This window comes from Camelus dromedarius, chromosome 6, assembly GCF_036321535.1.
Source record: "Camelus dromedarius isolate mCamDro1 chromosome 6, mCamDro1.pat, whole genome shotgun sequence".
Lineage (NCBI taxonomy): Eukaryota > Metazoa > Chordata > Mammalia > Artiodactyla > Camelidae > Camelus > Camelus dromedarius.
In genome coordinates this window covers 2,104,179-2,131,683 of record NC_087441.1, presented here as the reverse complement: position 1 = coordinate 2,131,683, position 27,505 = coordinate 2,104,179, and the positions used below count along the sequence as shown (strand labels likewise).

Sequence of the window (27,505 nt, the reverse complement as noted above, 5' to 3'; positions counted from 1 at the left end):
CAGAGACAGGAAGTAGAATGGTGTCTTTCTCTATGGAAGGAGGGTGAGGGGTGGGCTGAAGGAAGAGGGAATGGAGAGTTACTGTTTAATGGGCACAGAGTTTCAGTTTTGCAAAGTAAAAAATGTTCTCTGGATGGGTGGTGGTGATGGTTGCACAACAATGTGAATGTACTTAATGCCACTGAACTGTACACTTTAAAATGGTTAAGAGTAAATTTTATGTGTATTTAACTACAATTTTAAACATATCCTCCATCAAATAATGCCATCATTGATCCAAAGTATAAAACATCTCTCTCAATATGTATACAAGAAATAATATATACCAAGTTCATGGACATCCTTCTGCAAGGCAAGTGAAATACGGATTGTTGTCCGAGAGGCACAGTTCAGCGAATTCACACTAAGATGCGTTCCCACAGCTGTGCTTCTCGTTGTGAGATCTGACACTTTCATCCACTCAGCATCCGTTCTCACAGCTCTAGATCCTGAAAGCAGATCTGGAATTTCTGTGGCTGCCTCACCTCCCTTCTCAAGGCCTGGGGTGGGATCCCAGAACCACGACCTTTCATCCTGACTCTTGTGTTGAATTTTACTATCTTATATTTGAGATTTGTGGTATTCTTTCTTTTTACCCCGTCTCTTCCAGACTAGAACCCTTTCCTGCACTACTTCCATCTCAGCAGAGCCCTGACCACTAAAAGCCCCTGGCCAGCGCCTCTCCTTCCTTGGAGCTGGACCATGCCACGCAGTTGGGCTGTTGCTTCTATAAGGAAGGGTCTCCCTGGAGCCATGACGTCACCAAGAGCCTGACTGCAGATGCAGGGGTATGCTGTCCAGATCGCCAGCCCCACCCCGGCAGGATGGGAGCCGACATCCCTCCAGCTGCCGGGAGTACTGAAACCCTCTGGGGACTTGCCTTCAGCTAAGAGAAGCCCCTCACCCAAACCTCACCCCCTTCCTGGAGCATTCCACATCCAGCAGTGGGGCACGATGACCTGGTCTCCTCCCTCCCAGTTAGGATTGGTGAAGCCCCTGTCATGGCTGCATATATAGACAACGTCTCCCTCTGCCTGACTCTCCTTTCACCCTTGCACTCCTGTGAAGCCTCCTGGAAGGCAGTGTTCATCTCAGAGTCTGAGTTTCAGCACCAAAACCAGAGGCCCTGGCACAGATCTATTCCCTTGGGACCCCTCCTCAGCCATGTTGGACCCATGGAGACCATGGCCACAGGGCTTCTCTAAAGAAGCCTGTGGACTCTCTAGGCACAGCCAGGAGAGGCAAGGAACATGCCTCTCCCTTGAATTTACCCTGAAGCATCTTTGCATGTTTCTACGCAACCATCACACCTCCTCCTCCCCCTGACAAAAAAATTGATCAGCTCTAAGGAAAAGGAGAACAAAGGGCCTTCGGGTTGACTCCCTTGCTCTTCCCTGCACCTCTGGACAGGCATGTGCTTCCCACAGAAGAGGCTTCACACTCCTGGTGGGAGTTCCCTGGGAGCACACGCTCTCTTCCCTTTTCCCTGCAGTGCTCATCCTCGTCTTCCCTGTGCCTAGTCATGGAGCAAAAGGCTACAGGGAGAAATTCCAAAGCTGAGAATGGCAACTACAAAAGGAATTATTTCAAACAAGTTACACTCCACCAGATATACATACATATAAACACACAATCACATACATGTGTGATTACCTGGGAGTGGGTAGGTGGAAGATGGATTAATAGATAGATACATAGATAAATAGATGGAAAGATGGATGGATGAATGGATAATAGATGGATAGATGGGTAGATACACAGATGATGGATATATAGATAATAGATACTGCAGATAGATAATGGATGAATAGGTAAATAATGGATGGATGGATACACACACAGATGACATATAGATAATAGACACATAGATAGACGATGGATGGATAGATAATACTGGGTGGATGGATAGATAAATAGACAGACGGATGGACAGATGGGTAAATAGGCGGGAACTGTGTACACAGCAATGAGCTGGCTGCACAGTGTGACAGATACAGAATATAAGGCGCATACCAGATCTCTGGTTTGGCCTTGAGAGACTTGGGAATATTTTTCATGATTAAAGGAAAGAGGGTGAACAGGAAGAAAACAGTGGTGATGGCATCTGCTGGCCGAGAGCAGACAGAAAGAGGATCAAGATGAGTCAGACCTGGACAAGCTGAGCATGACTCCGGGGCATTATCCAGCGGAGCTGGAGTAGAAATCGAGACTGCTCGTACATACTTGGACTTACTCAAACTAGTAGGAGCCAAGCCAGGATTTGAATTGAATCCAGTATGAATCCAGTTCCGAACACCCTAGAGTCTAGACTTGGACGGCCCCTCGTGCACCACGTCTGCCTCTGGAGACAATAACACAACACACAGGAATAGTCCAAACGTGGGAATCGCACAGGTGTGCTCTCTGTCAGGCCAGCTTATCTCAAGAGAAACTAAATCATCTTGAAAACAAAATTTTTCGGAACCTCAACAAGTCCCAAAAAGCGTGTCAGGCAAGTTGAAGCGTCCCACAATTTAAGCATTAAAAAATGTATAAGAACCAGAAAATTGACAGATGTGTTAGTCAACTTTTGTCTTTGAATGTTCACTATCTTTAATTTGAACTAAGTGGATAAACGAATGCTCTGAATTAATAAAAACCATGACTAATACATAATATTTTCTAAATGGTCCTTTATTGCTTTCAAACCCTCATAATTAAAGGAAGTAAGTTCTGGGAAAGCATTGTTCAGCCAAAACTTTGTCCATGATGCCTTAAAGCACAGAATTTATTTATAACTTTCACATTAAAATGTCTCGTAAATAGATCTTGCCAAGGTATTTGAAAACAGCGTGCTCTCTTAGGTAAGAGTAATTTAATTTGCCTAATTAAGATGTTCAGCAAGATTTTTCTTCCATGATAATGCCAATAACCTTAAGAGAGATCATTTACTGAGTGCGTACTGCATGCACCTGTTAGCCAAGCACTCACACAGAATTAGCTCATTTGATTCTCACAGAGATGCAGTAGACACAGGTTATCCTCACCTACTCATGATGCAACTGAAGGGGCATAGAGAGGGGCACGTGGCTGAGAAGGCGTGAAATACACTGACAGCCAGGTGGTCTGGCCAAAGAGACCTTTTTTTTTTTTTTTAATTGAAGGATGTATAATTGACTTACAATGTTGTATTAGTTTCAGGTGCATAGCAAAGTGATTCAGTTATACATATACATATATATACATATACATATACATATATTCTTTTTCAGGTTATTTTCCATTGTAGGTTATTATAAGATACTGAATACAGTTCCCTGCATTATACAGTAGGTCCTTGTTGTTTATCTGTTTTACATATAGTAGTGTGTATATGTTAATCCCAAACTCCTAATTTATCCCTCCCCAACCCTTCCCCCTTTGATAATCATAAGTTTTGTTTTCTATGTCTGTAAGTTCACTTGTATCACTCTTTTAGATTCCACATGTAAGTGATATCATATGATATCTGTCTTTCTCTGACTTACTTCACTTAGTATGATCATCTCTAGGTCCACCCATGTTGCTGCAAATGGTATTATTTCATTCTTTTTTATGGCTGAGTAATATTCCATTGTATGTGTATACCACATCTTGTTTATCCAGTCATCTGTCAATGAACACTAAGGTTACTTCCATGAAAGGAGACCGTCCTTACTCAACAAAGGAAAGCATCAGGAACAGCAGAGATTCCACCATCCGCAATCTGTATCATTTTGCATTCCCGCCAACAGTGTAAGAGAGTTCCAGTTGCTCCACAACTTTTCAAGAACTTGATATTGTCAGACTTCAAATTTTACCGGGTATGTAGTGATATTTCCTTGTGGTTTTAATTTGCACTTCCCAAGAGACTAATGATGTTGAGGCAAAAACTAACAATTCCAAAGAGAGAGGAATCCACTATCATAGTTGGAGACTTCAATGCCCTCTATCAGAAACGGACAGATCCAACAATCAGGAAATCAGTAAGGACATAGCTGAACTCAACAGCACCATCAGTCAAATAATATAATTGACATCTATAGACTGCTTTGTCCAACAACAGCATAACACACATTCTTCTCCAGTTCATATGAAATATGCACCAAGATAGGCTACATTTTGAGCCATAAAACAACTTAAGAAATTTAAAAGAACAGAAATCATACAATGTCTACTCCCAGACCATAATGGAACCAAGAATAGAAAGCTGAAAAATTCATTAACACTTGGAGATTAAACAACACACTTCTCAGTAATGACACGGGTCAAAAAAGAAATCTCAAGAAAATTCCAAAAATATTTTTAATTAAGTGAAAATGAAAATACAACTTGTTAAATTTTGTGGGATGCAGAGAAAACAATGCTTAGAGGGAAATTTACAGCAACAAATGCATATGTTAGAGAAGAAGATCTAAAGTCATCTAAGTTTCTACTTTGTGAACTAGGGATAAAAGAGCAAATGAAATCCGAAGTAAGCAGAAGAAAATGAATAATAAAAATTAGAAAAGAAACAAAATTGAAAACAGAAAATCAACAGAGAAAAATCAAAGAAACCAAAAGTTGTTTTCTATAAAAACAATCAATAAGCCACTCGCCAGGCTAAATAAGAAAAAAAGCAATAAAGCAAATTACTAATTATTATTTTAATTAATTATTTTTAAAATTATGAGTATGTTATTTTGTGGATATTGACAAACTAATTATAACATTTACATGGAGTGGCAAAAGACCCAAAACAGCCAACACAATATTAAAGAAGAATAAAACTGGAGGACTGACAGAATCTGACTTTAAGACTTACCATAAAGATATAATAATTAACACAGTGTGTTATAGGCAAAAGAATAAACAAATAGATCAATGGAACAGAACAGAGAGCCCAGAAATAGATCCATAAAGACAGTCAGCTGATCTTTGACAAAGGGGCAAAGGCAATACAACGAAGCAAAGAAATCTTTTCAACAAATGGTACTGGAACAGCTGCACACCCTAGGAAATAACACAGTAGAAATCCAGATGACCTTGGGCATAACAGCAAGTCTTCAGACACAACACCAAAAGCATGGCCCATGAAAGAAGTAACTGATAAGCTGGACTTCCTTAAACTTTTTCTTCCTGTTCTGTGAAAGATACCATCAAAGGAATGAGAAACAAGTTGCAGATGGTGAGATAACACATATCTGATAAAATATGCAAAAACTCATAAAACTCAACAGTGAGAAAGCGAACTCAACTAAAAAAGATTTGAACAGACACCTCACCAAAAAAGATATACAGGCAAATAAGCATATGAAAAGATGCTCCCATCATACAGCATCAGATAAATGCAAATTAAAACAGTAAGATATCACTACAAAACGATTAGAATGGCCAAAATCCAAAATGCTGACAATACCAAATGCTGACAAGGATGCGGAGCAACTGGAACTCTCATTCACTGCTGGTGGGAGTGCAAAATGGCACAGCCACTTTGGAAGACAGTTTGGTAGTTTTTTTTACAAAACTAAACTCTTATAACATGATCTAGCAATTATACTCCTTGGTATTTATGCAAAGGAGTTGAAAACTTATGTCCACACAAACCATAGCAACTTTATTCATAACTGCTAAAACTTGGAAGCAACCAAGATGTCCTTCAGTAGGTGAATGGAGAAGGACACCGTGGCACATCCAGACAATGGAATCTAACTCAGCACCAAAAAGAAACAAACTATCAAGCCATGAAGAGACATGGAGGAGCCTTACAAGTATGTTACTAAGTTAAAGAAGCCAATCTGAAAACGCTATACACTATATGATTCCAGCTACATGACATTCTGGAAAAGGTAAAACTGTGGAGACAGTAAAAACATCAGTGACTTCCAGGGAGGGAGGGACAAATAAGCAGAGGGTTATTAGGGCAGTGAAAATACTCTGTACGATATTATGAGAATACACATCATTCTACATTTGCCCAAACCCACAGAATGTACAAAACCAACAATGACCCCAACACAAACTGTGGACTTCGGGTGATTATGATGTGTCAATGTAGGTTCAACAATTGCAGCGAAAGTCCCACTCTGGTGGGGGGCACTGATAGTAGGGGAGGCTGTGCAGGTGTGGGGCAGGAGGTATTTGGAACTTTCTGTAATTTCTGCTCAATTTTGCTGTGATCCTAAAACTGCTCTAAAAAATAAATTGTATTTAGAGGGGGAAACACCTGCCAGGATTTTAGCTGGCATTGCATTGAACCTCAAAAGTCACTTTTTGAAAATGAACACCTAATATTGAGTCTTCCTATCCATGAAATAGTTATCTCCTCATAAACTTAGGCCCTCCTTATCTCTCAGCAGTGTTTTATAGTTTTCAGGATACAAACCTTGCATATATTTGGTTAGCTTTATCCCTCCGCATTATAGGGTTGGGATGCTATAACATTTTAATTTCAATTTCCAATTTTTACTGCCAATGCATAGAAGCTGGAGCAGGGAGGCGATCCTGACCCTGTCTGCGCCGTTGGCTTTCGTGTCTACACCCTCCCACAGGCAAGGTCCACCCGGGCCTGAGGGTGGCAGGGCTTCCTCCCCTTGCAGCGGCTTAGGCTTTTGCATCCTGTGTTGGTGGGAGATCGTGCTGTGCACACTGAAGGGCTCCCTCAGGTCAGGCCCTGCCCTCAGTCTTTCTCATGTATCACCAGTGAAGGCCGGGAAAGGACACATGGGGTGGGGGGGCTCCCTGGGCCTGGGACCCTGCACTCCAGCCTGGTGCACCAGCCCGCGCTCGGCCTTTTTCTCCTGACCCACTTTCATGGCAGCTGCGTCTCCTGCCTGCTCTCTGCCCCAGGTGGAGCAGATCCTGTCCCAGCCCTCCCCGAAGGGGCTTGTCATCCTTTAGGAGCAAGTCCCCCGCTGCCTTGCTCTCTCTGCCAGGTCCAGGGCTGCCTGGTTTTCCTCGCTGTTGACCATATGCTCTGCGTTCCTCCACACCCTGAGTGGAACCGGAACGCCAGAGCACTTTGCTGTTACTTGTTTGCTTGCTTGCTTTTTACCAACAATCTATCCGCGAATTTTCCCCTTCAGAACTACGTAACACTGCCATGTGAGAAATGACAGTCAAGAAGCAGAATTTGTCCTAATTCACAATTAGCTTAAGAGTAAGTTCTCACTCCTGCCTTCAAGGCACCCAAAAACCACGTGGACTCTGCATGCGTGAGGAGTCGTCAGAGGCTCCAGGCCCCCAGCCCCAAGTCCCCATGTGGTAGACGCAAAATGCCTGAGTCACAGGCTGACTATCTACATCTTTAAAAGCCTCACATGAGGAGGTCAGCAGCCACTGCTCTTTGTTAAAATTAACAGCGAGAAATCAATGCCCTGTCCAACAGAGGTACAATTTAGCTAAATTGATTTTTTTTCAAGGAAGTAAAATGACATGGAGAGAAGGGTGGGTAGCTTTTAGCTTATAAAGTGAAGTGCTTTTGACCTTCCTAACTCAGCAGTTCTGGGGAAGGCAGAACGCAAACACCAACCTGTCAGTCACAATGGGTGTCGTGGTGATGGAAGAAAATGTTCTTGTTTTTGAGAAAGGCATATTGAAATATTTAGGAGTGAAATGTATGGTTTACAAACTTCACCTGAAAATACTTTAGCAAAAAATATTAACAAAAAAAATCAACAAAAATGTTACCTAGTCCTCCTTCAAAATCACCCAATTGTCACAAGAAAGATGCTTTACAGCTGGCTCATTCAGATCAGGACCCAACCTAGAAGTATGCATGACATTTTCTTGTTACGTCCCTTATGGCTCTGAACACACAGCGGTCCTTCTCCAGTCCTCTGCTTACCACGTGTGAGGAGACCCGGCCAGTCGCCCCAAAGGGGTAGCACCATGATGGGAAGCACAGTGGTGCCCAGAGACCTCCGCGTGGTGACACCGGAGCGGCAATGCTACCTTCGTGGCAAAGGAGCCTTGTGATGTGTTTAAGTGAAGTGTGGATGTGGGATGGGTCCTGAGATGGGGAGATTGCCCTGGATTCTATGGAGGGTTTAATATCACAGGGATCCTTACAGAAGGGCGGCAGGAGGATCGGATGATGGGAAGAGAGGCCACTGCTGAAGGGAAAGGGGGTCAATGAATTCAGGCATCTCTAGAGGCTGGAGAAAGCAAGGAAACGATTCTGGAAATGAAACGCTGCCCTGCCAACACCTGGATTTTAGGACTGCTGGCCTCCAGAACTGTAAGAGGATAAATTCTTGTTGCTTTAAGCCACTGTATGCGGTCCTTCGTTACAGCAGCAGTCAGAAACTAACATGCCCACCTGGCTGAGCTGCCAGGTGCTAAGTCACCGTGATCTTTCCCTTGTGTCTTTATTCTTTTGTCCCTGTATCTTGGTAGTTTTGCTCAAGGTGCCCTTCTGCGTCGCTGCATGACTTTACCGCCGTATACTCCAACCTGTAGCTACTGCTTCTCCTGCACAGCAAACACCCTGAGCCAGGGGCCGTGTGTCATTCATCACTGTGCTTTGTCTAAATTACCTTTTTCAGGATAGATGCTGAGGAAATATTCCTTAGATAAACAAGTGGATAAATGTTTGCTATTCCTATAGTAGCTTTTAAGAAAACTAAAAGAAGCTGGAGTGAAGATAAATGGGGAAATATAGCATATCTGAGAGTTCAGTTACTTTGTATTTACTGTTATTTTCTTAACATGAACTAAACTGACTTGCTTCTTGTCTTATAATAGAGACTTCTGAGTTGCGCAATTTACCAATTTAAAATGAATGCCACCCCAGCGTAATCACAAGGGTCCTCATAAAGAGCAGCAGATGGATCACGGTCAGAGAGAGGACGCAGAAGTCAGGGAGGAAGGAGGGTGCCGCGCTGCTGGCTTTGAAGATGCAGGCAGAGCCGCGAGCCGAGGAATGTGGGCGCCTGAGAGGTGGGAGGAGATGCGGAAATGGATTCTCCCCACAGTTTCCTCAAGGGACACAGGCCTCCCAACACCTCGATTTCAGCCCCATGAAACTCACTGTGGATGTCTGCGCTCGAGAACTGAAGCTTATAAGTTGGTGTTGTTTAAAAATCGTAATAATTAACAGACAAAAGGACAAAATCTACCTCCCCAGTAGATCACAAGTTGTACAACTGAATGAAATTAGTATTATCCGCTTATCTAGCAAAATACTTGTGCACAGCAATAAATGCAGATGCTAACAAAAAACAGATGCCACCATGTTGCTTGGTTGGAGAAGAAAGGGTCCGGAAGCCAGTGGCAGGCGGCGCTCACACAGCCCGCCCCGGGCTGCTGCTCGGCTTCCAGGGCGGACTTCTGAGTATCAGGCTTTTCTGAGAGTTTGTCCCAAATCGCGACAGAAACCCAGTCAGGCAGACACATGGTTTTGGTTCACACCCTCAAAAAGCAGGGTCTCTGGCCGACTTTGAGACCCAGATCCAGGAAGCCAACAAACCGAGTGTCCCAAGTGTCATCTTTGCTATGGGCTGAACTGTGTCCCCAAAAGGTATGTGGAAGCTCTAAATCCCCCCAACCCAGTGCATCAGAACCTCATTGCATCTGGAAATAGGGTCTTTGTGGGTGTAATTAGTTAGGATGGGAGTGATCAGGGTGGGTCCCGATCCGGCCTGACTGGTGTCCCTATCAGGAGACAGGTGGGAAGCGGGCGTGCGCACAGGGAGAGGCCGTGTGACAACGGAGGCAGAGAGCCAGGATGCGCCCACAGGTCAAGAAACCCCAAGGACTGGGGCAGAGTCACCCTGCCAGCCTCAGAAGGAACCGCTCGCTGACCCCTGATCTCAGACTTCCAGCCTCCAGCCTGCTTTCTGTCGTCTGCTGACTGAGCTGCCCCATCGGCCCAGGAAAGGAATCCAGGACCGAAGCTAGAGGAAGCCAGACCAGCCTCACAGCCACGAGGCCAGCCGTCTTTGCACTCGGACACCACTGCCTCCCAGCCGGGGCCAGCGCGGCTCCTCCCTACCTGTCTCCTCCTCTTCACTCTTTCCCCATGGGCTCCCTGCTTCCGGACCCGACCACCAGAGTGACTGTGCTTAAAAACACCAATGTGATCGCACCATTTTCCTGCCTAGAAGTCCCCAGTGGCTCCCCAGGAAAACCAGAATAAAATCCAAAGACCTGCCCAGTTTCCGTGTCCATTTCCTGTGTCCTGTGCCCCTCTCTCACCTCTGGCCTGCCTGCTCTGTACCCCCCAGGCCGCCTTACGGCTCCCTCCGCCTGAACCAACTTCCCCCAGGTCAGGGGGCTTGGTCCCGCCCATCGTTTAAGTCCCAGCCTAAACCCCACGCGCTCCGGGAGGCCCTCCATAACCACCGCTCAGCTAAAACCATCCCCGTCCCCATCCCCTTCCCTACAGCGTGTAACCACGAGACAGAATGAGCTTACTAGTTAGCTGTTCACTGGCAAGAACGCTAAAACGTAAGGTCCACACCGCAGACTGTCGTCTGCCTCGTTTATCTGAACCACAGAGCCGGGCACAGCCGCACCCTCCGCAGACATTCATCCACTGAAAGAATTAAGGAGGGAGTGGGGGGGGGGGACTGGCCTGAGCCAGGCGCGTGGCCTGGGGGCAGAAGTGCCCCAGGTAATCCGCGGATACACCCGAGACCTCCGATCACTTCAGGAAGGACACCAGAAACCACACTCTTGTTGTATTTATCCTATTATTTTAAAAATAGGCATTTATGCATCTGAATCCTCAAAAAAGTCGCGATTTCTGGGAAAAGAGAGGGTATGTCTTGTTCAGGTGTCTGTCAAGACACTGGATAAATGTTTCTAGAACCATTTCCTCAAAGAGACTTCGAATCCTTACTTTTGTCTTCTTCGAATACAAGTTCCATGCAGCTGCTCTGTTTACTCTACCTGAGTCGGGAGGGGAGACCTGACCTAGGGATGGGGTGGGGGGTGGGAGCCCAGGCCCCCGGGGGGGCCCCCACGGGACGGTGGCCAGGAGAGCAGCGGAGGAGGAGGCAGGAGGCGTCTCCTGCAGAGAGCTGGGCGTTTGCTCGACACGCACTTGGCACCGTGGGCTGTTTTGGTACCACATCTTGGAAAAAAAGGTTTTAATGATTCCCTAGAGATTTTTATGACTCACATAAATTGCGAAGTCTGTGTCTCCACACCCAGCTCCCTCTGCATCTATGACACAGGATAAGGGTTTTGTTTGGTTTTCTTTTACTTTTCGTTACTTCAGAATATCTGAAGGACAAGAAACGACACAATTTTCTATCTGATTCTTTGAACCTTGCCCACACGTGCAGCCCCATGACGGGGGCAATCTCCTCTGTCTAGATACATCCTCTCTCCCCAGAACTACTCAAATTACCCATTTGGTATTCATAAAATACAAGAGACTTTGTCATTCTTGTTGGTCAGTAACAAACCCACCCAGGACAGATACCAGTCAGGAAAGCAGGGGTGGGGTGTGCAGCCTCCACCAGCACCCGTAGCTCAGGCTCCCCTGTGTGGCTGCACATAAGAAAGGAGCAAGCTTTGTATTTTCCCAATTTGAAGGGAGAAGGAGAGAGAATTTTGGAAAGAGGAAAGGAGAGGGTGCCAAGGTGGGCCTGTGAGGTCCCCGCGGCCACAGGAAACAGACTGGCCGCAGAGACGCTGCTCCTGAGCCTCGGGCGTGGCTCCGAGGCAGCGGGCCAGCCCATCCCGGCTCCCCGCCGCTCCTCCAAGGCTGTCTTACATCCAGAGGAGAGGATGGAGCATAGCCTTGACCCCAGGCCCTGGTCCCACTGGCCTAAAGTCAACCACGAAATGTCAGGTACATTGAGGGGAATCAGTGACTCTAGGAAGAGAAGAAACGTAGAAAAAGCTTTGGTCTGAAATTCCTTTTCGTTCGGCTCTTGGCTATAGTTAGCAAATGACATCATCTTTGATGCTTCAATTTCATCCCCTGGAAACTGGGGAACGAACAGACCTCCCTCCCACTTCCCAGGGCTTAGGAAGGATGGAAGGTGATATAAATCAGATACATGAAAAGGCAGCGTTCTTACTTCGAAGCATCACTGGGTTTCATCCGCAACCAGGACCGGTGCAGGGCCGTTCCTAAGGGCTTCACACACAGGAGGCCCTAAGAGACACCCAGACGTGACCGGATGGCTCCCTCCAACCTGCTGCTTTGCATTAAAGTACTGGGGACGTGCAGCTTTAATTAGGTGTTTTGCTTCACAATTTAGCAACCATCTCAACACAGACAGTTACTCTTGGCTGTGACAGGGTGAGCACCATTTCCCTGGGGAGACCATCCCTGAAATCACTGCTCCCCAAGGCTGAAGACACAGGCCACTGGCATGTTCACACGGGCTGCAGCTGGTACCGAGTAAGATGTGAACGATCCTCTCCGCTCACCCGAGTACTGGGCAGCGTGGCCTCCCGGTGTGCAGTGCCGAGACAGGAGGACAGGGTCCCCGTGGGCGCCCGGGGTTTTTGAAAATGTTTAGCCCCAACCAAGCAATCATTTATTTTCAGAGAGAACGTACTCTCGGAAATGTGCTACCACTGACTTCGTTACAGAAGCAGGAAGATGAGGATGGAAGAAACCAAAAATAGCTGCACCGTCTACATGCGCCCATCGTGATGAGCAGCGACACTCAAGGGACACTGGGGCAAGACAAAGGGCCGGCGTCTGCTGCCGGGAAGAGCCAGACTTCTGGTCTCGTGCAGATTCCTGCAAAGAACTACCCCTGACACATCAAACACGCTGTACCAATTTTCAACACAAAACCGTGCCTTTTCCTTCAGATCTGCCCCAAGAAATGCTACGGTTTGGTGAAGCCAATGTTACCCTCACCCACCCTGTGGGGCATTTAAACACTGATGGGAATTCCAGCCTTTCTCCAAGGTGCACCGTGTTTACACTGCCCTTTTCTAGAATTTCAGGAAGGATCAAAGTGAGTCCTGCCTCCTGCTGGACAGAAGACAACACGGGACACAAATGGAAACAGCGACACCGTCTCTGAGCCTTCGCCAACACCAGCCTTCAGAGGCGTGGTGGGCGCTGCAGAGGCGGGTTGACAGCAGGTAACGAGCAGGCAGGGAAGATCGCAGCATCAATCTCTTCTCAAAACTACGAACCACCTTTTTACGCTGTAATTGCTCTGCTCTTAATCGCCTTATTAGTTCCGAGGTTTCATTATTCTTCTTGTCTCGTTTCTTTTCAATCCAGTTTGGATTGTTTTTTCCATCTTTCTTGTTTTTAAGGAACAATGAAGCTGTCTGTCTAGAGTCCAGGGGCGGTACAGGTAAGAGGCAACCTGTCGGCATGTACAGGCGACCTGGGTGCAGGTGGCTCGTCCTGGCCTGGGTGAGAACCTGCTGTGACCGTGACTTAGTCAGAGGGCCCTGATCACACTCTTGGGTTGTTCTCTCCTTCGAGCAGGAAGGATTCCATGTGCCCCCAAATCCTGTCCCTGCCCTGCTCCTCGCCCCTCTCCTCTGGCAGAGAACTGGGGACATCCAGGCTGCAGCTGCTCCAAAGACAGGGCGCTGGTCACTGAGGGAGGTCACGTTGACAGATGCTCAGAAATCACAGAACACCAGCCCTGAGGAACTGCCCAACCCCCAAGAAGAGGCCAGGGCCCCGGCGGCTGGGACTACAGCTTCAAGCATCCTCACGTGTCCACGGGAGTTGCCCTCCCCCCACCACAGCCCTCGGGGGCAGGGCTCCGTGGCCCCAAGGCGCTTTCCTGCTAACTGATGGCTGAGACCTGGGCGTGCCACCCTCCCCATGCTCTGCTCTGCCTCAGAGACGCCAGAGTCTCTGCTGTGAAAACCGGGAGTAGAAGTTTAAGGGGAGAGGGAAGCATCGATGGAAAGCTGAGGACGTAAGGGGAAACGACGCTAACGCTGAGAACAGAGTCTCTGGACCTGGCTTCTAACGTCGACCAGACAAGAAAGCAGTCTTCGTTAATAGACATGACCCTGAATTCTGAGCACTTCTGAAAATGCATACGCCAAGCTCTGACATCTTCCACAGGCTGTTCTGTGCAATCAGAAACCCGCCTAAAAAGCACTGTGTCTAAAACACCCAGAGACAGGAAGCTGAGTGACGAGCAGGTGCAGCGGGCGCCTAGAGACTTAGCGTCTGCGTCGTCATGGAAACGGCCTGGAGCCGTGGACACCTGACCACCCCCCCCCGCCCTGTCCCCCGCCCTCCCTGCAGCAATGGGGCTCTCAGTGCGGGGTCGGTCCCCGGGCTTCCCAGATCCCGGGCTGCGGTCACACCCAGACCAGACTTCTAGAGGCCCCCACTATGCACTACAGGGGCCCGGCCCAGCGAGGCACCGGCATCTGCATTAAACTTGAACTCTGTTGGGTGTCCTAATTTCCTGGCACGCTGGCTGGCTTTGCTTCACGTAACCCGCCAAAAGGAGCAGGGAAATAGGACCACAACCCCCCCAGAGCACCTTCTCTCTGCTGAGCCCCTTCCAGTAACCCCCCCGCCCCAAGCAGCTGAAGGAGTATCTCCTGATGAGATCTGCAGAAGTCAGGGGGGCTTTTTGTCTTTTGTTTCAGAATATAAACAGCAAGCACCTCTGATGTGTCAAGTGAAATGAGACTGAGTCACCACCCTGCGAATTTATGACACAAATTCCCAGCATGACACTGCCTTTCTGAAAGAGGAAGCCTTTCCCTCAGCAGAGGTGAGGAAAAGTGAGTTGCATTAACACCCAGCTTCCGACTCCAACTTCCTGTCTGATTTTCAATTTTTATTCTGGACCTTCACTAGCTCTCTTTTTTCAGAGGCTGGACAGAGCATGTTGTGAGATACAATCAAACGAGGGTCACGTGCGGAGATATTACTGCATCAAATATCCCGAATGTGTCCTGTACTTGTACACACACTCACACACACACACGAAGCACATTCCACATTCAAAAGCCATGCCTAAGAAAGGCGCTACGAGACCGGAGGACTCCCAGCCACGCCCACTTAACCTTACACCCCACGCCCAGCACGCAGCTTTGCCCACAGATTTTCGATGTTCTTGGCTCAGTGAAAGGATGAGCAAACTGTTGTTGAGCTGAATGATATTTTTTTTCCCTAAATCAGACTTTTTAGTCATCAGACGCATTCCGACTGACAAAAGGCATGAAACTTTCACGCCCGGTTCGGTTGCCATCTGATTTCCCTGATTTATCTGAGCCACAGATCCGTCAGTTGCAGAGGCCTCGCAAATCTCCAGGTACAAGGAAAAGCTGGCCCAATAAAGATTCGGTGACATCCATCTGCCGCAGGGCTGAAACCAGCATGCTGGGTCTCCGGCATCACCTGTCAGAAGCAGCCATGAACAGCTGGCTCTCCCAGTACCGTCAGGATCCCCACAAACACCGCAAAAGCATCCGCACATCTGCACTGTGTCCTGCAAAATACTCCTAACATTTTCTTCATGTATGAAGAACCAAAGACACACTGCTTTTCCGTCATCTGGACCAGGCGACATCAGGCAGTCATCACTTCCTCCACCTCATGTTCTGTGAGCAAAGATAACTTCCAAGAGGTCGGTTGACCTCACTGCCTTCCTGCAACAGATTAACAATCTACGTTTCCACCAAACATGTTATGGGTGAGACAACTTGAGACTAGGAGGTCTTAAGAAATACTGTTCATGAAGGAACAGATTCAGGTAGTCACTAAGCAGCTTGAATGTATCCTGGTCCCTAAGCAATCGTGTTGCCAGCTTGGCCACCACCGTGAGCCGTGCGGCTCGGAGCCAGCCTCCTGAAGTTAACGGCCGAAGGACCACAGTCACCTGCAAAGGTTCCCTGGAATCAGAGTTCCCTCAAACACCCAGAGAAGCATTATTGAAAGTGGCAGGCCCGGCCCGGGTTGGGTTCTCTGAGACCCTGGCCTGGGGCCTCGTTCATCTGCAGGGAGGTGCTCCTTCCGGACACGCCCCGCCCCGGGCAGGTGCCAGTTAAATTCCATCTCTCCTGGAAAGTTACTGGCTCACCTGTCTGTCAACCCTCTGACCTCCGCGGAACAGGCCAACGCAGGGCCACCTCCCAGTTGAATGTTCTGTTCCAGAACCCGGGAGACTGGCTCAGCCAGGAGCACAGCTGGGAACGGATGGCCGCCGGCTGAGGAAGAGGCAGCTTCGCGCTTTATTTCTTTACTTAACTCTGTATTATGTCACATGATCCCAAGATCCAGGGGTCCTGGGCTTAAAACGTGTGCAGTGAGCACATGTCCGGGTGGAAGTGACACCAGCGTCCGGCTCGCTGATCCGCCCCCCAGCCCCCCAGACCTCACCACAGAGTTGCTGACGTTACAACTGTCATGGTTCTGAGTGGTGCAGGCTGAGCGACTCGGGTCGCTGAGTCCTCCTAATTGCCTTAATTGTCAACTTCCTCGGCGCCAGTTGCTGGGTGGAAAAATGTCTGCTTCAATAGGATTCCTTTACGGCAGCTCGGCTTTTGCTTTGGATCTAGCTCTTTAATGTCAACGTCCCCTCAGAGAGTGCTTGTTGGTGCCACACCATCTCCCACGACACCATTTCCTCAGCGAGAGCTGTCAGCGCCCGCCTCCCGGGCATAAGAGCAGAGGAACAGGCAGTCTGAGCTGACAACCCTCTCTGCTCCTTCCCATGTTCCCCAGGGGTGTCACCCTCTCAGCCACACCCCTGCTCCTCTCCCAGACCCACTCTGACGCTTCCCCTCCGCCCTTATCCTGCGGACCCCCGACTTCCTCCCACGCCCACTGCCAGGGCTGCACCTGCCCCCTCCCACAGCCCCCACAACACACCACCAAGCATTTTAAGAAGCTACATCACCTAACCTGCAGCAGGTACAACTATTTATCACTGCCTCTACGCCCAACTGGACATTCTTCATACTTGTCTTAACTGACAATGATACACAATTGCCCCTTTAAACAGTCCACAGCAGAAGACTACGAATTTTACTTTGATTGGTAATTTTTATTCCTATGTTCTCCGTACCCCTTTTGAGGGAAATTATGGGCTATAAAATGCACGTAACATATTTGCACGCATTTGTGCTCATGCTTGTTATGTATATACACGAATACACACGTATTTCACCAAAATACCCGCTCCTGAGCTACTAATTTCAGTCTTCCATTCCCCCCTCCACCCCACTTTCGCCCCAAATGATGAAACATGTATAGTTACTTCTTCTGCAGTGTCTTCTACGGTGGGCTCTGAGTCCAGGTTCAGATCCTCCTCGGTGGTCTGATAACAAAAGATATACATTAAAAACCGTTAGCACGACAACATTCTTATAAAGAGCCCCAAACAGGCAATCCTTGAGAAGGACTAACTAGATACTCAGTATTAGGACCAAAGAACATGGGAAATGCATCAAGTTCCTTTCCACCTGAATTTATTTGAAACTCTGTGATGCGTCATGCCTGAGACAGATCCTTTATAAAACAGGAGGCAAATCAGGCAATGAGTGTTTATATCCGCAACTACAAATTACTAGATCAACCGAGTGTGTGTGGCTTATACCACGACTGAAAGGAGAAGCAGGTGATTTACGTAACCCCATGACCAGAAAGGCGAGGGCGGGGGTGTGGATCTCCACGGGCTGAAAGACTGATGCTTTGAGGATGGAAACAGAGAAGTTAGGGGGAAGGCGTCTGCAACTGTTCCCATTTGAATGGAACAAAATCACCATCTTGGACCAAAGCTCAGAGAATGAGTTACATCAGACAGGCTCCGGTCCCTGCTCATAAAAACCTAGAGCACAGCCTTGTTGAGGCTAGAATATGAGGGCCTGGGTCTGAGGCTCTGCTCACTACTTAATGACCTGAGGCAAACTGCTCAGCCTGGACCTCAGCTTCCCTGTATATAAAATCAGGAACCTAAGGGCATCGAGCCCCCAGAAGTGTGGAGAGAATTCGATGAGGTAACACCTGCCAGCATCCGGCACCTGCTCTGTCCGGCAGACACTCAGAGGTACCTGCTGTCATGACTGTTTCCAGCTTCGTCTTCCAGCCCAGGAGCCTGAGAGAATTGTCATTATCCAAGCGAGACTGTGACTCAGGGAATCGTGTTTGATCTGCGTTGTTCAAAAATGGGCTTTTCCTTTCTCTAACGCGTGATGATGTCCCAGGAGGAAACATCACGCTTCCTCCTCTGAAAGGACGTGGACAAACTGAGTGGGCTGGCTGACATGCTGCCTCGCTCAGCACTGGCGCCTTCCCTCAGCTTCCCCCGGAGCGTGCCCTTGGCGTTGTAACCCTGCTAAAAGCAGTGCTTGAAAAGCCCTGCTTTGAAGACGTGCATTTAACTTGCTGTGACACCATTCACACACCACCACGTGCTTCTTTAGATGCAAGCTTCTTCTGGGATTTTAGGGAGGTCCCAGATTTTAATTAGCATACGTTTCCTTGTCAACACGCCCCATTAATGGGTATAATATGCCTTCCAAAGTATCTCAAAACAATTCAGAAACCATGCTTTCCCTAGACAGTCAAATGAATTTCCCCTGGTCTGTGGGCTGAAGCAAAGACACATTTTTTAAGGATATATAGAATTCTCCAGTCCAGTGAACCTCAAATCCAACTCAGTTCAGTTCCCTCACTGCCGATGAGAAAAGTCGGAGTGGAAGCAACTCATAAAAGCAGGAGAAACCTAGAATCTGAGATTGCTGATTGCCAGCTGCTAGAAAAGGAATAATCAGTCACTTTAAACATATGTAAGAGCAGATAATCCAACCACTAATATCATGTAGCAGATTTTCTCATAAAAAAGCACACCTGCTTTTTAATGCAGGGATCTTGCAACATTTAACTTGGGGTCAGAGGTCAAATGTATCCCATCTAGTTTTGCCCAGTTTCTTTTTTTTAAACAGGTTTTTTAAATTTTTTAATGTTTTATTTATTTTGTTTGTAGGGTTTTTTATTTTGGGGGGTTTTGGGGGGGATAATTAGGTTTGTTTATTTATTTTAATGAAGGTACGGGGGATTGAACCCAGGACCTCGTGCTTGCCACTGGCTATTTACCCTCTCTTCCAAAATTTTTGGGGGGGAAATTAGTTTTTTAATTTATTTACCTATTTTTTTAAATGGAAGTTCTGGGGACTGAACCCACAAACTCGTGCGTGCTAAGCAGGCACTCTACCACAGAACTATACCCTCCACCCCAATTTCTTGATGTGTGAGTTATTTTAATCTCATACAACATAAAACATGGGCAAAACTAGAAAAGAAAATCAGCCTCTGTGTTCCAAAATAGGTAGATCTCCCATCCGTGTGGATTTGTAAGTTCCCTTAGAACTTGAAAGATCGCAGGGTTACTATTTCAGGTTTAACTTTTCTGTAGAAAGAGCTCTAATTTCTCAGTTCCAAATAAATAGGGACTTAATGCTCTGTCTGAACCTATGTACTCCACGGGGTATAACATTCTAAAACATTCACCCAGGAAGCCTGAAGAAAATTTCTCTTGCTTCAGGGCCATTTAATGTATTTTTTAAATTTGATGTTGCATATGCATTGACCTCAAAAACTTTTAAAATTTGCCTTCTCAGTGGGGTGGCAAGGCAGTGCAGCCTCTCGGCCAAGTCTGCATCAGATTCTTCCAGTTTGCAAGTTCCTTCTAGAATCATGATGTATTTTTTAAATAATATGAGTATATTTGTTGCTGATCTATTTTCAACCAATCTAAGAAATATTTAAAACACAGCGGCTCCTCAGAGCCTGGGTCAGTGGCCACGAAGTGAGGTCCAAGAGTCCCAGGAACGTGTTCAGACCATCCTTCATCTCTCCCTCTGGTCATTCCTCCTAAGTCCAGGGCCAAATCTTCCCTTGACAGTAGGGCTGCCTTCATGGGGCCCTGTGCAGATTCCCAAGCACAGTGCAGGTAACCAGGAGGGGTTCAGAAAGCAGCAGGAAATAAGAACAAGACATCTGGCTAATCATTCAAGTCATTACTTCAGTTTTTAAAAATCCACATCCTTCTCAAAAGGAAAAAAAAGAAAAACCTGACTCGGCCACCCTGGTAAGTGAGCGGTTCTTTCTAAGGCACTGTCGTCACTGCCAAGAACGACATCCTGTAGAAACAAAAAAATCAAAAGCAGTGGAAAGACATGGGGGTCACTCCCTCCAGCTGGGTGCTTCTCTCTGGCAGTGTGTCTGCGTCGTTCCGTGTGAAAGCTAGGCTTAATTTCTATGCTGTGCTCAACAACCTCATTGACCAATATATATTCCAAGCATTACTGAGTTACTTTGGCTTCCAAAAAAAGGATTAAATATAAAATAGTAAGTAAGTTCTCTTCTAAAACAGACTCTCACATTCAGCTTAAAATTACGTCCTGTGAATGTCTCAATATATAGTATGTATCTATAAAAATAAATGGCGCTTAAAATGGTAAGAATTGAACTTACAGATCTGATGCTGGGTACAGGAGATAAGGCAAAAGTTAAAGGTTGGATTTTGTTACGCCTTAGTATGTTATCAAAATTTGCCACTTATAAACACCACCTCAGTCACTATAAACACAGCCCAGGTATATCTCATAATTCAATCAGTTTAATAACATTGAGGAACTTTCTCTTCTAGGAAAATACATGTTGAACATCTGTAAATCGAGTTAAGCAAATTAAATTTCAAGAAAGAGAGTTCCGTGTCCCTAGGGGACCATTCAGTTAAGTAATGTCAGAGGTGTCTCCCACTCCAGCCAGCCCCGAGGGTGGGCCACTGACACTCTCATTTCGTTATCTTTCCCCTTTATCTTCAACCAGTCCTCTGTATTGGGCCACGCAGCCCGTTAAGATTGCATTATCTTTATGCCTTCTGTTTCTTAAAGAAGAATCCATCATTTGCTTGCCTTCCGGTTTCATCATTCACGGTAGCAACTGGAGGTCTTATTTAAGCCACTTGTTGAACGAAAATCAGACTGATGCAGATTAGCTTGGAAACGTGTGACTACTTCAAGGCATACACATACTTTAAGAAGCATCCTGAAGTTTGGCTTAAGAGCAACCATTTTTTTCCTCAGCTCATTCATTTGCACTCATATATTTACACCACACACAGCCGTGTGTGGGTGTACACACACGTATGTAATGTTGACTTGTGCGTATAAACACAGCCTATCCATCTCTGCTCATCAAACAGCCAAGACCCTGTCACACAACAGTCCCTCGATAAATATGAATTCACTGTAGTAAACAGCCCTTTTGCCGCAGAGTTAGGATGCTGTGGAAAAGCGCATTCTTTCTCCTCCGTACTCACCTCTGTTTCCATGGGCTCCACCTCTATCTTCTTCCATAGCTCCAGCAACTGTGCAATCGGCATTTTGGAAAACTTTCCTTTCCCTCTGATCAAGTACAGACAAGAAGAAGGAAAATAATCAGAGGCACCAAACAGCACGGAGACGGCCAGACAGGATGTCAGCGCCCGAGGCAGAGGCGGGCGTCGCTGGGAGGCAGGGGGTGGTGAGGCCGAAATCAGGCTGGGACGACCGCAGGCGCCGGCACGGTCCCCAGGGGTGCGGAGGGCGCGGGGGTCTGCAATATGGCTGCTCGGTGTGTCCTCTCCCCGCCAGCCCCGTCTCGGCGGCTGCTTCCCGCTCCCTCGCTCGCTCGCGGGGAAGAGGGAGGAGGAGACAGAACTGCAGCTTCGGGTCTGCGCTGCGACTCTGGCGGAGCGAACGCACGGCTCTCGGCATCAGATTGGATTCCCGGCCTCGCCCCCTCCCCCCTCCAAGGCCACGCCCTCCCCGCTCCCCCACTATTTTACCTTAATTGGCTCTAAATGATGGGTGAAAGTTGGGTCTGAGGATGCTGCTGCCATAGAAACCGCATAGCAACCGAGGGCTGGGAGGAGGGAGCAGGGGAGGGGGCGCGCGGCGGGGTCTGCCCCTCTCGCTCCCAGCGCGCCGCGCGGGCACCGCTGCGGGCTCCCTTCGCTCCTCGGAACCCCACTCGACCACCTTCAGCCTCTGGGGGCTGGGCCAGGGCTGGCGGCGGGAGGCCAGGTGCAGGGGGCTGCTCTGCATCAGTATTTCAGGGGCGCCCCGCATCCCGGAGTTGCTGCGCTGGGGCAGCTGGAGCAGCGGCCTCTCCGTCCCCCCACCCGCCCCCCAAGCATCAGGACGACGACGCCCTCGGAGAAGCGGAAAGGGAGACCAGGAGCGCCGGCCCGGCGCCCGCGGCCTCTCCCCAGGCTCGTCCGGCTCCAGCCGAAGCCTCTGTCTGCAGGCTGGACCCTGGCCTCGGCGCACCGGGAACGTGGCCGCCGCGCTGTTTCTGGGAGAGGGAATGACAAGGAGGTGCGCTGCTTAAACTCCCAACCGGCAGGATCTGCGGAAGTCAGGGCAGGGATTTCGGTCAGAGAAGCACTAGTTCAAACACTGTACTGTAGCGACCGTCTGTCAAGTTCCAGGAAGGATGCCGCGAGCACCTGGCACAGTTTCTCTTGATTCTCCGTCTCCTGTGGACCTTACTATCCCACTTCGCAGAGGAGATAACCGGCGAGGAGGAACTGGCCCAGAGACACCCCCCACACCCCGCCCCCGCCCCAGGGCAGAGGCGGAAGCGAGGTCCTGGCTGCCTCCAGCGGGGCACTGACCACTTCAGTCTCCTACCAGGAGTGCAACTTTCTAGGGGGGCGCCTCTCTCCCTGTTTCTTTCTTTTTCTTTTTTGGTTTCTTCTGTCTTCTTTCTCACACCATTTCTTCTTAGAATAAAAGACATGTGCATGTGGAAATATATTCATCTCCCCAGATCTCTGAAGCTAGTCTGATTTTTGGTTCCCTCCTTTGGGAAACAGTGTTCAAGTTTAATGCAATGTAACGTCGCTTCTGAAGTGTGTTCATTTCTATAGCAAATTCCTTTGTCTTTGGGAAAAATATCTAAGAAAATGATTTGCTGCATCCAAAAACTATCAATAATCTCTTTATCTTTTTCATCATTATAAACTCACAAAGAAATACAGTTCATTAGCAAAGAACAAAACAACACAACAACAAACTAGCTCAAATGCCAACCACTCCGTGTTCCAGAACAAGACGAGTGAAGTCAGAATTAACAGAAGAGGTCCTGGTCTTAATGCTGATTTACGAGAGTCAGTTTTTCTTTCTACAAAATGGGGCCAGTAAGGATCTTAAAAATTAATTCCAGTCAAAATAAAAATAATACCAATATTGTTTATTTTCAAAGGTGGCATTCACTGATTGGCAGAGCAGAGTGAAGAGTCCCAATGGGTTCACCAAAATAAGGTTCACTGGGGCACAGTGTAAAAGGTCACAGAGTAGAAGCAGGTAAAATAAAATGGGTTTGTGTAATAAAGAGAGGGAAATCACTGATGTAAAACCCAGTGCCAAAGAGATGTCAGGATTTTTCCATATTGTGGGGAGGGTATAGCTCAAGTGGTAGAGCACACGCTTAGCATACACAAGTTCCTGGGTTCAACCCCCAGTACCGCCTCCAAAAATAAAATAAATAAGTAAACCTAATTACCACCCGCCCCCACAAAAAAAAAGATTTTTCCATCTGAAGACTGAGAACAGGGAGCTCTTGAAGGCAGCAGGGAGAAAAATGAAGTAGGATTCCTTACTGGGCGTTAACTGAAGTTCCATTTTCTGAGATGGGGCAGGGGAACATTGGTCCTTTCATTGGAGGGAGGAACCAGGAAGGAAAGAACGCTGGGTGCGCCTCTCATGACTGGCCCAGCTGCCTGCCTCCCTCTGCAGAGAGAGAGGACCGTGCCCAGCTCTGGGGCCATGATGGGCGAGAACCTTACAGATCAGCCGTCTGCAAACACAAAAGAGCTCCTATAAGGCTTAGAAATCACTGAAAATGTGGTTCATCATTTATCATGATGCCTCTTTTTAAAACTATGCACATGTGACACTAATAAGGAAACTGGACTCTATTCTGCCTTTGGTGATGAGGCAGGAGAGCCTGAAGGCACTCAGCGAGCCGGTCAGGAGGGCGAGGCAGATTTCAGCCCAGGAGCCCAGCAATCACACTCCCACGCCGCCTTCACTCTGCACAGCTGCACTCGAAACACCTAAGATTGTTACTTAAAAGCAAACAACCACCTCAATGCACTCCCTCCATCACTTCCCTGGGTGCCACCTGGCCAGATATGGTACCCAGCACGGTGGATGGAGAGGAAGGAAGAACAGGTCACCTAGGAAACAAAAAATAAAATAAAATTTAAAAGACAACTTTCCAAAATACACGTGGTCCAAGAGGGGATCAGCCCCATTTGTAAAGCGTGCGTTGGGGAGCGTGAGCAACAGGAGGACCATTTCTCTGAAAGGAAATGATGACGTCCCAATACCTAAAAGGATAAAGGTCCAAATAAAGGACCAAAAAGAAATTGTGTGCGACAGGGCAAGAGTACCCGACATCCCGAGAACACCTGAACAACTTTCTTTTAACAAGAATAACACCTAAAGAATCTGATTTCCAAGGACCCCCCCCCCCCTCCAAGCACCAGTTTCCAAGAGGCAGCTGAAGCATGCTTGCTGAAATGGGTGTTGAATGAAGCAAACCCTTCGCAGTGAACACAGTGGGAAGGATCTCGGGAAGCCCAGTCACCATCACGCAGGGATGAGACGTGGGAGCTGGCCGTAAAACTCCGCACTCTCCTGAGCAAACGAAAATCCCAGCGCTGTGCTCACCACCCCTTGAATCTGAAAAGGAGTCTCTTCTCAGAGGAAGATGGGCAGGAGTAGGGGAGAGGGCCCCTCACCCTGCGGATTCCCATAACCAAAGGAACCCTCCAGAACAGAAGTGGGAGTCAGGAAATCTGATAAGAGGCCCCACTTTTGCCACTGAGACCCAGCTGCTCTGAAGTTCCCCATCTCGTCTGCGTAACAGAGAGAGCAATGGTGGCTGGGGTCTGTGCCCCAGATCTCAGGTCAGGAAAATAGTGTGCTTTTCGAAGAGACCCCGGCTGATTTCAAGTCACCTGCTGCTCAAGAGGACAAAGCAGGCTTGACCTCCATGCTTGGTGACCCACCCGCTTCCCCCGGGCTGCTCCACCTTCAGGTTGCTGTGGCCAACGGATTTGTGAAGTGAAGAGAATTACTCACGTCTAGTGACGTGACCCGCAGCCTTGGGACTTTCACTCCCAGGTTTCACAGAATTCCCCCTAAACCAAACCAGACTCATTCTCATCTTAACAAAAAGGCGTGGTGTCCATTGTTACAGGCTGAACGGTATGTTCCCCTGCCCTCTCTGCCCACAAAATTCTCATGATGATGTCCTACCCCCACCACCTCAGGATGGAGCCTTATTTGGAAATAGGGTCTCTGTGGTGGTAATTAGTGAACACGAGATCGTACTGGGGAAGGGGGGGCCCTGATCCATCAGGACTGGGGTCCTACAGAAGGGCGAATGGGATAGCAAGCCATGGAAACAGCCTAAATGTGCTGACACGTGGCTGGGTAAAGAAGCTGTAGTGTATTTACACAATGGAACACTACTCAGCCATGAAAAGAATGAAACAATGCCATTGGCAGCAACACGAATGGACCTGGAGATCGTCACTCTAAGTGAAGTAAGTCAGAAAGAGAAAGAAAAATACCATATAATATCACTCATATATGGAACATAATGACACAAATGAACTTATTTACAAAACAGAGACAGACTCATAGACGTAGAAAACAAACTTATGGTCACCATGGGGGAAAGGGATGGAGACGTATAAACTGGGAGTTAGAGATTTGCAGATACTAACTACTATATGTAAAATAGATAAACAGGTTTCTTCTGTGCAGCACAGAGAACTCTATTCGATATCTTGGAGTAACCTATAATGAAACAGACTATGAAAAGGAATATATGTAGGTATATGTATGACTGAGACATTGTGCTGCACACCAGAAACTGGCACATTGTAAACTGACTGTACTTCAATTAAAAAAAAGGAAAAAAGCAGGGGGAATGGGGACACAGACAGGCACGGGAGATCGCCCTGTGAGTCTGGCCTCCACCCCCACAGGCGAGGGGACGGGCAGAAGGGGCGGGAGGCCTGGCGCCAACCCTCCCAGTACCTGCAGAGGGAGCCCGGCCTGCCCACACCTGGGCCTGACTCCCAGCCTCCAGAACTGGGAGGCGATGAGTTTCCGTCATTTAAGCACCCCCACCCCCATCTGTGCTCCTTTGTTACAGCAGCCAAGCTAACACTCCCCAAGGGGACCAGGGGAGGATATAAGGGCAAATCAGAAAGCCCCAAAACACCGCAGTTCCACAGTAATCAGGACCCAGACGTCCAGATAAATCGGTGAGTCAAGATCCTGGTTCACACCTGCCTTCTTCAGGGACTAGCCAGGGCCCGGGGACAACATTTCAGTTGGCAACAGTTAAGCATCAAAGAAGATGAAGCCTTCATAGAGGCTTCCAGAAACCCCTTGATGTGCTCACATCCTGCAGTTTGGTCCAGAAAGACACAAGAGGTAGCTGGAATCCAAACCAGCCAGAAGCCCCATCTCCAACACAACAGAGTCGTGACACTCTGGTAGAGAAAGGCAGCTTCTTTCCAAAAGGAATTACTCACAAGAAAGAAAAGCCGGCTGAGTACAGAGTAAACAGTGCCTCTTTATTATGAAAAGGAAATTATATGCTAGGAGAACATTTTAAAGAAGAAGGCTTGCTTGCAGGCCTCCCAAATAATGTTCCCCCTCTGGTGAGCGAAGTCAGCATGACCCCAGCCACGCCAGCTCTCGGTCACCGTGGCTGGGCCCCGGCCCCAGTCTCCTGTGTCCCGAGGGCACCTCACCTCTGAGCAGAACTCAGCCCGGGGCAAACACCTACTGCCTGAGTGTCAGAGCCCGCAGAAGCAAAATGCAGAAAGAAGTAAAGACAAGCAAGCTGCTCCTCTCCCTCTTGAATGCACTGTCCCGTTCGCCTACATACAATACTCCGCAGAAATCAGCTCAGTCTTGTGAAAATACCACCTGGTGAGCTTCCTGGTCGGGAGTCTTACTAACTTTCTTGTCCTGCAGAGACAGTGAGACCAGTCTGTCCTCTTTTCTAATTCGGCATTCTCTGTGGTAATTGGCAGTTAAGTAATTTTCAGGGATTTATTTAATTTAGCTTTGAGCCAAACATGTTTGTTCCAAAATTTATTCCAGCTTTCGTAAGGCTAATCACACAGCCCGTCGACGGATCCCACAGGAACAGGACATCACATGGGCAATGAGACACTGGCCGTTTCCCCGACGCCGTACCTCATCCGAAGGGCGCCGGCCTCGTAAATCCCAGGCATTTCTGCCGGAACTGACATGAGCAACCACAGCCTTCATGAAATGACCTTACAGGGAAGTAAATACACTTCTAGATTTTTTTGTTTTTAACAAAAGCACTCCCGGTTGGACCAACTCAATTTCCTTTTGAAAACAAAAATATTAATGTTGATATCTAAGCTGAACACACATAAAATGCCTTTTGAAAAGTCTACGGAAACTGTAGCCACAGCATGTGGCTTGAGGGGACGTGACGAGGGCGAGGACCAGCCCAGAC

General features: G+C 47.9%; 1 protein-coding gene across 12 annotated transcripts in view; it reads right to left on the bottom strand.

Moving 5' to 3' along the window:
• Window positions 1-27,505, bottom strand: part of LOC105086277 (ribosomal protein S6 kinase alpha-2) — a 375,469-nt gene that overhangs the window by 296,604 nt on the left and 51,360 nt on the right. For all 12 annotated transcript variants that reach the window (XR_010381181.1, XR_010381182.1, XR_010381183.1 and 9 more), the window contains exons 10-11: window positions 21,258-21,342; window positions 17,190-17,249 (exon numbers count right to left, since the gene is read on the bottom strand). Coding sequence is in view for 9 of the 12 variants with exons in the window: in XM_064486472.1 (XP_064342542.1) it covers window positions 17,190-17,249; window positions 21,258-21,342 (145 nt within the window). In the remaining 3 variants the exon portion in view is untranslated. The remainder of the gene's footprint in view (window positions 1-17,189; window positions 17,250-21,257; window positions 21,343-27,505) is intronic.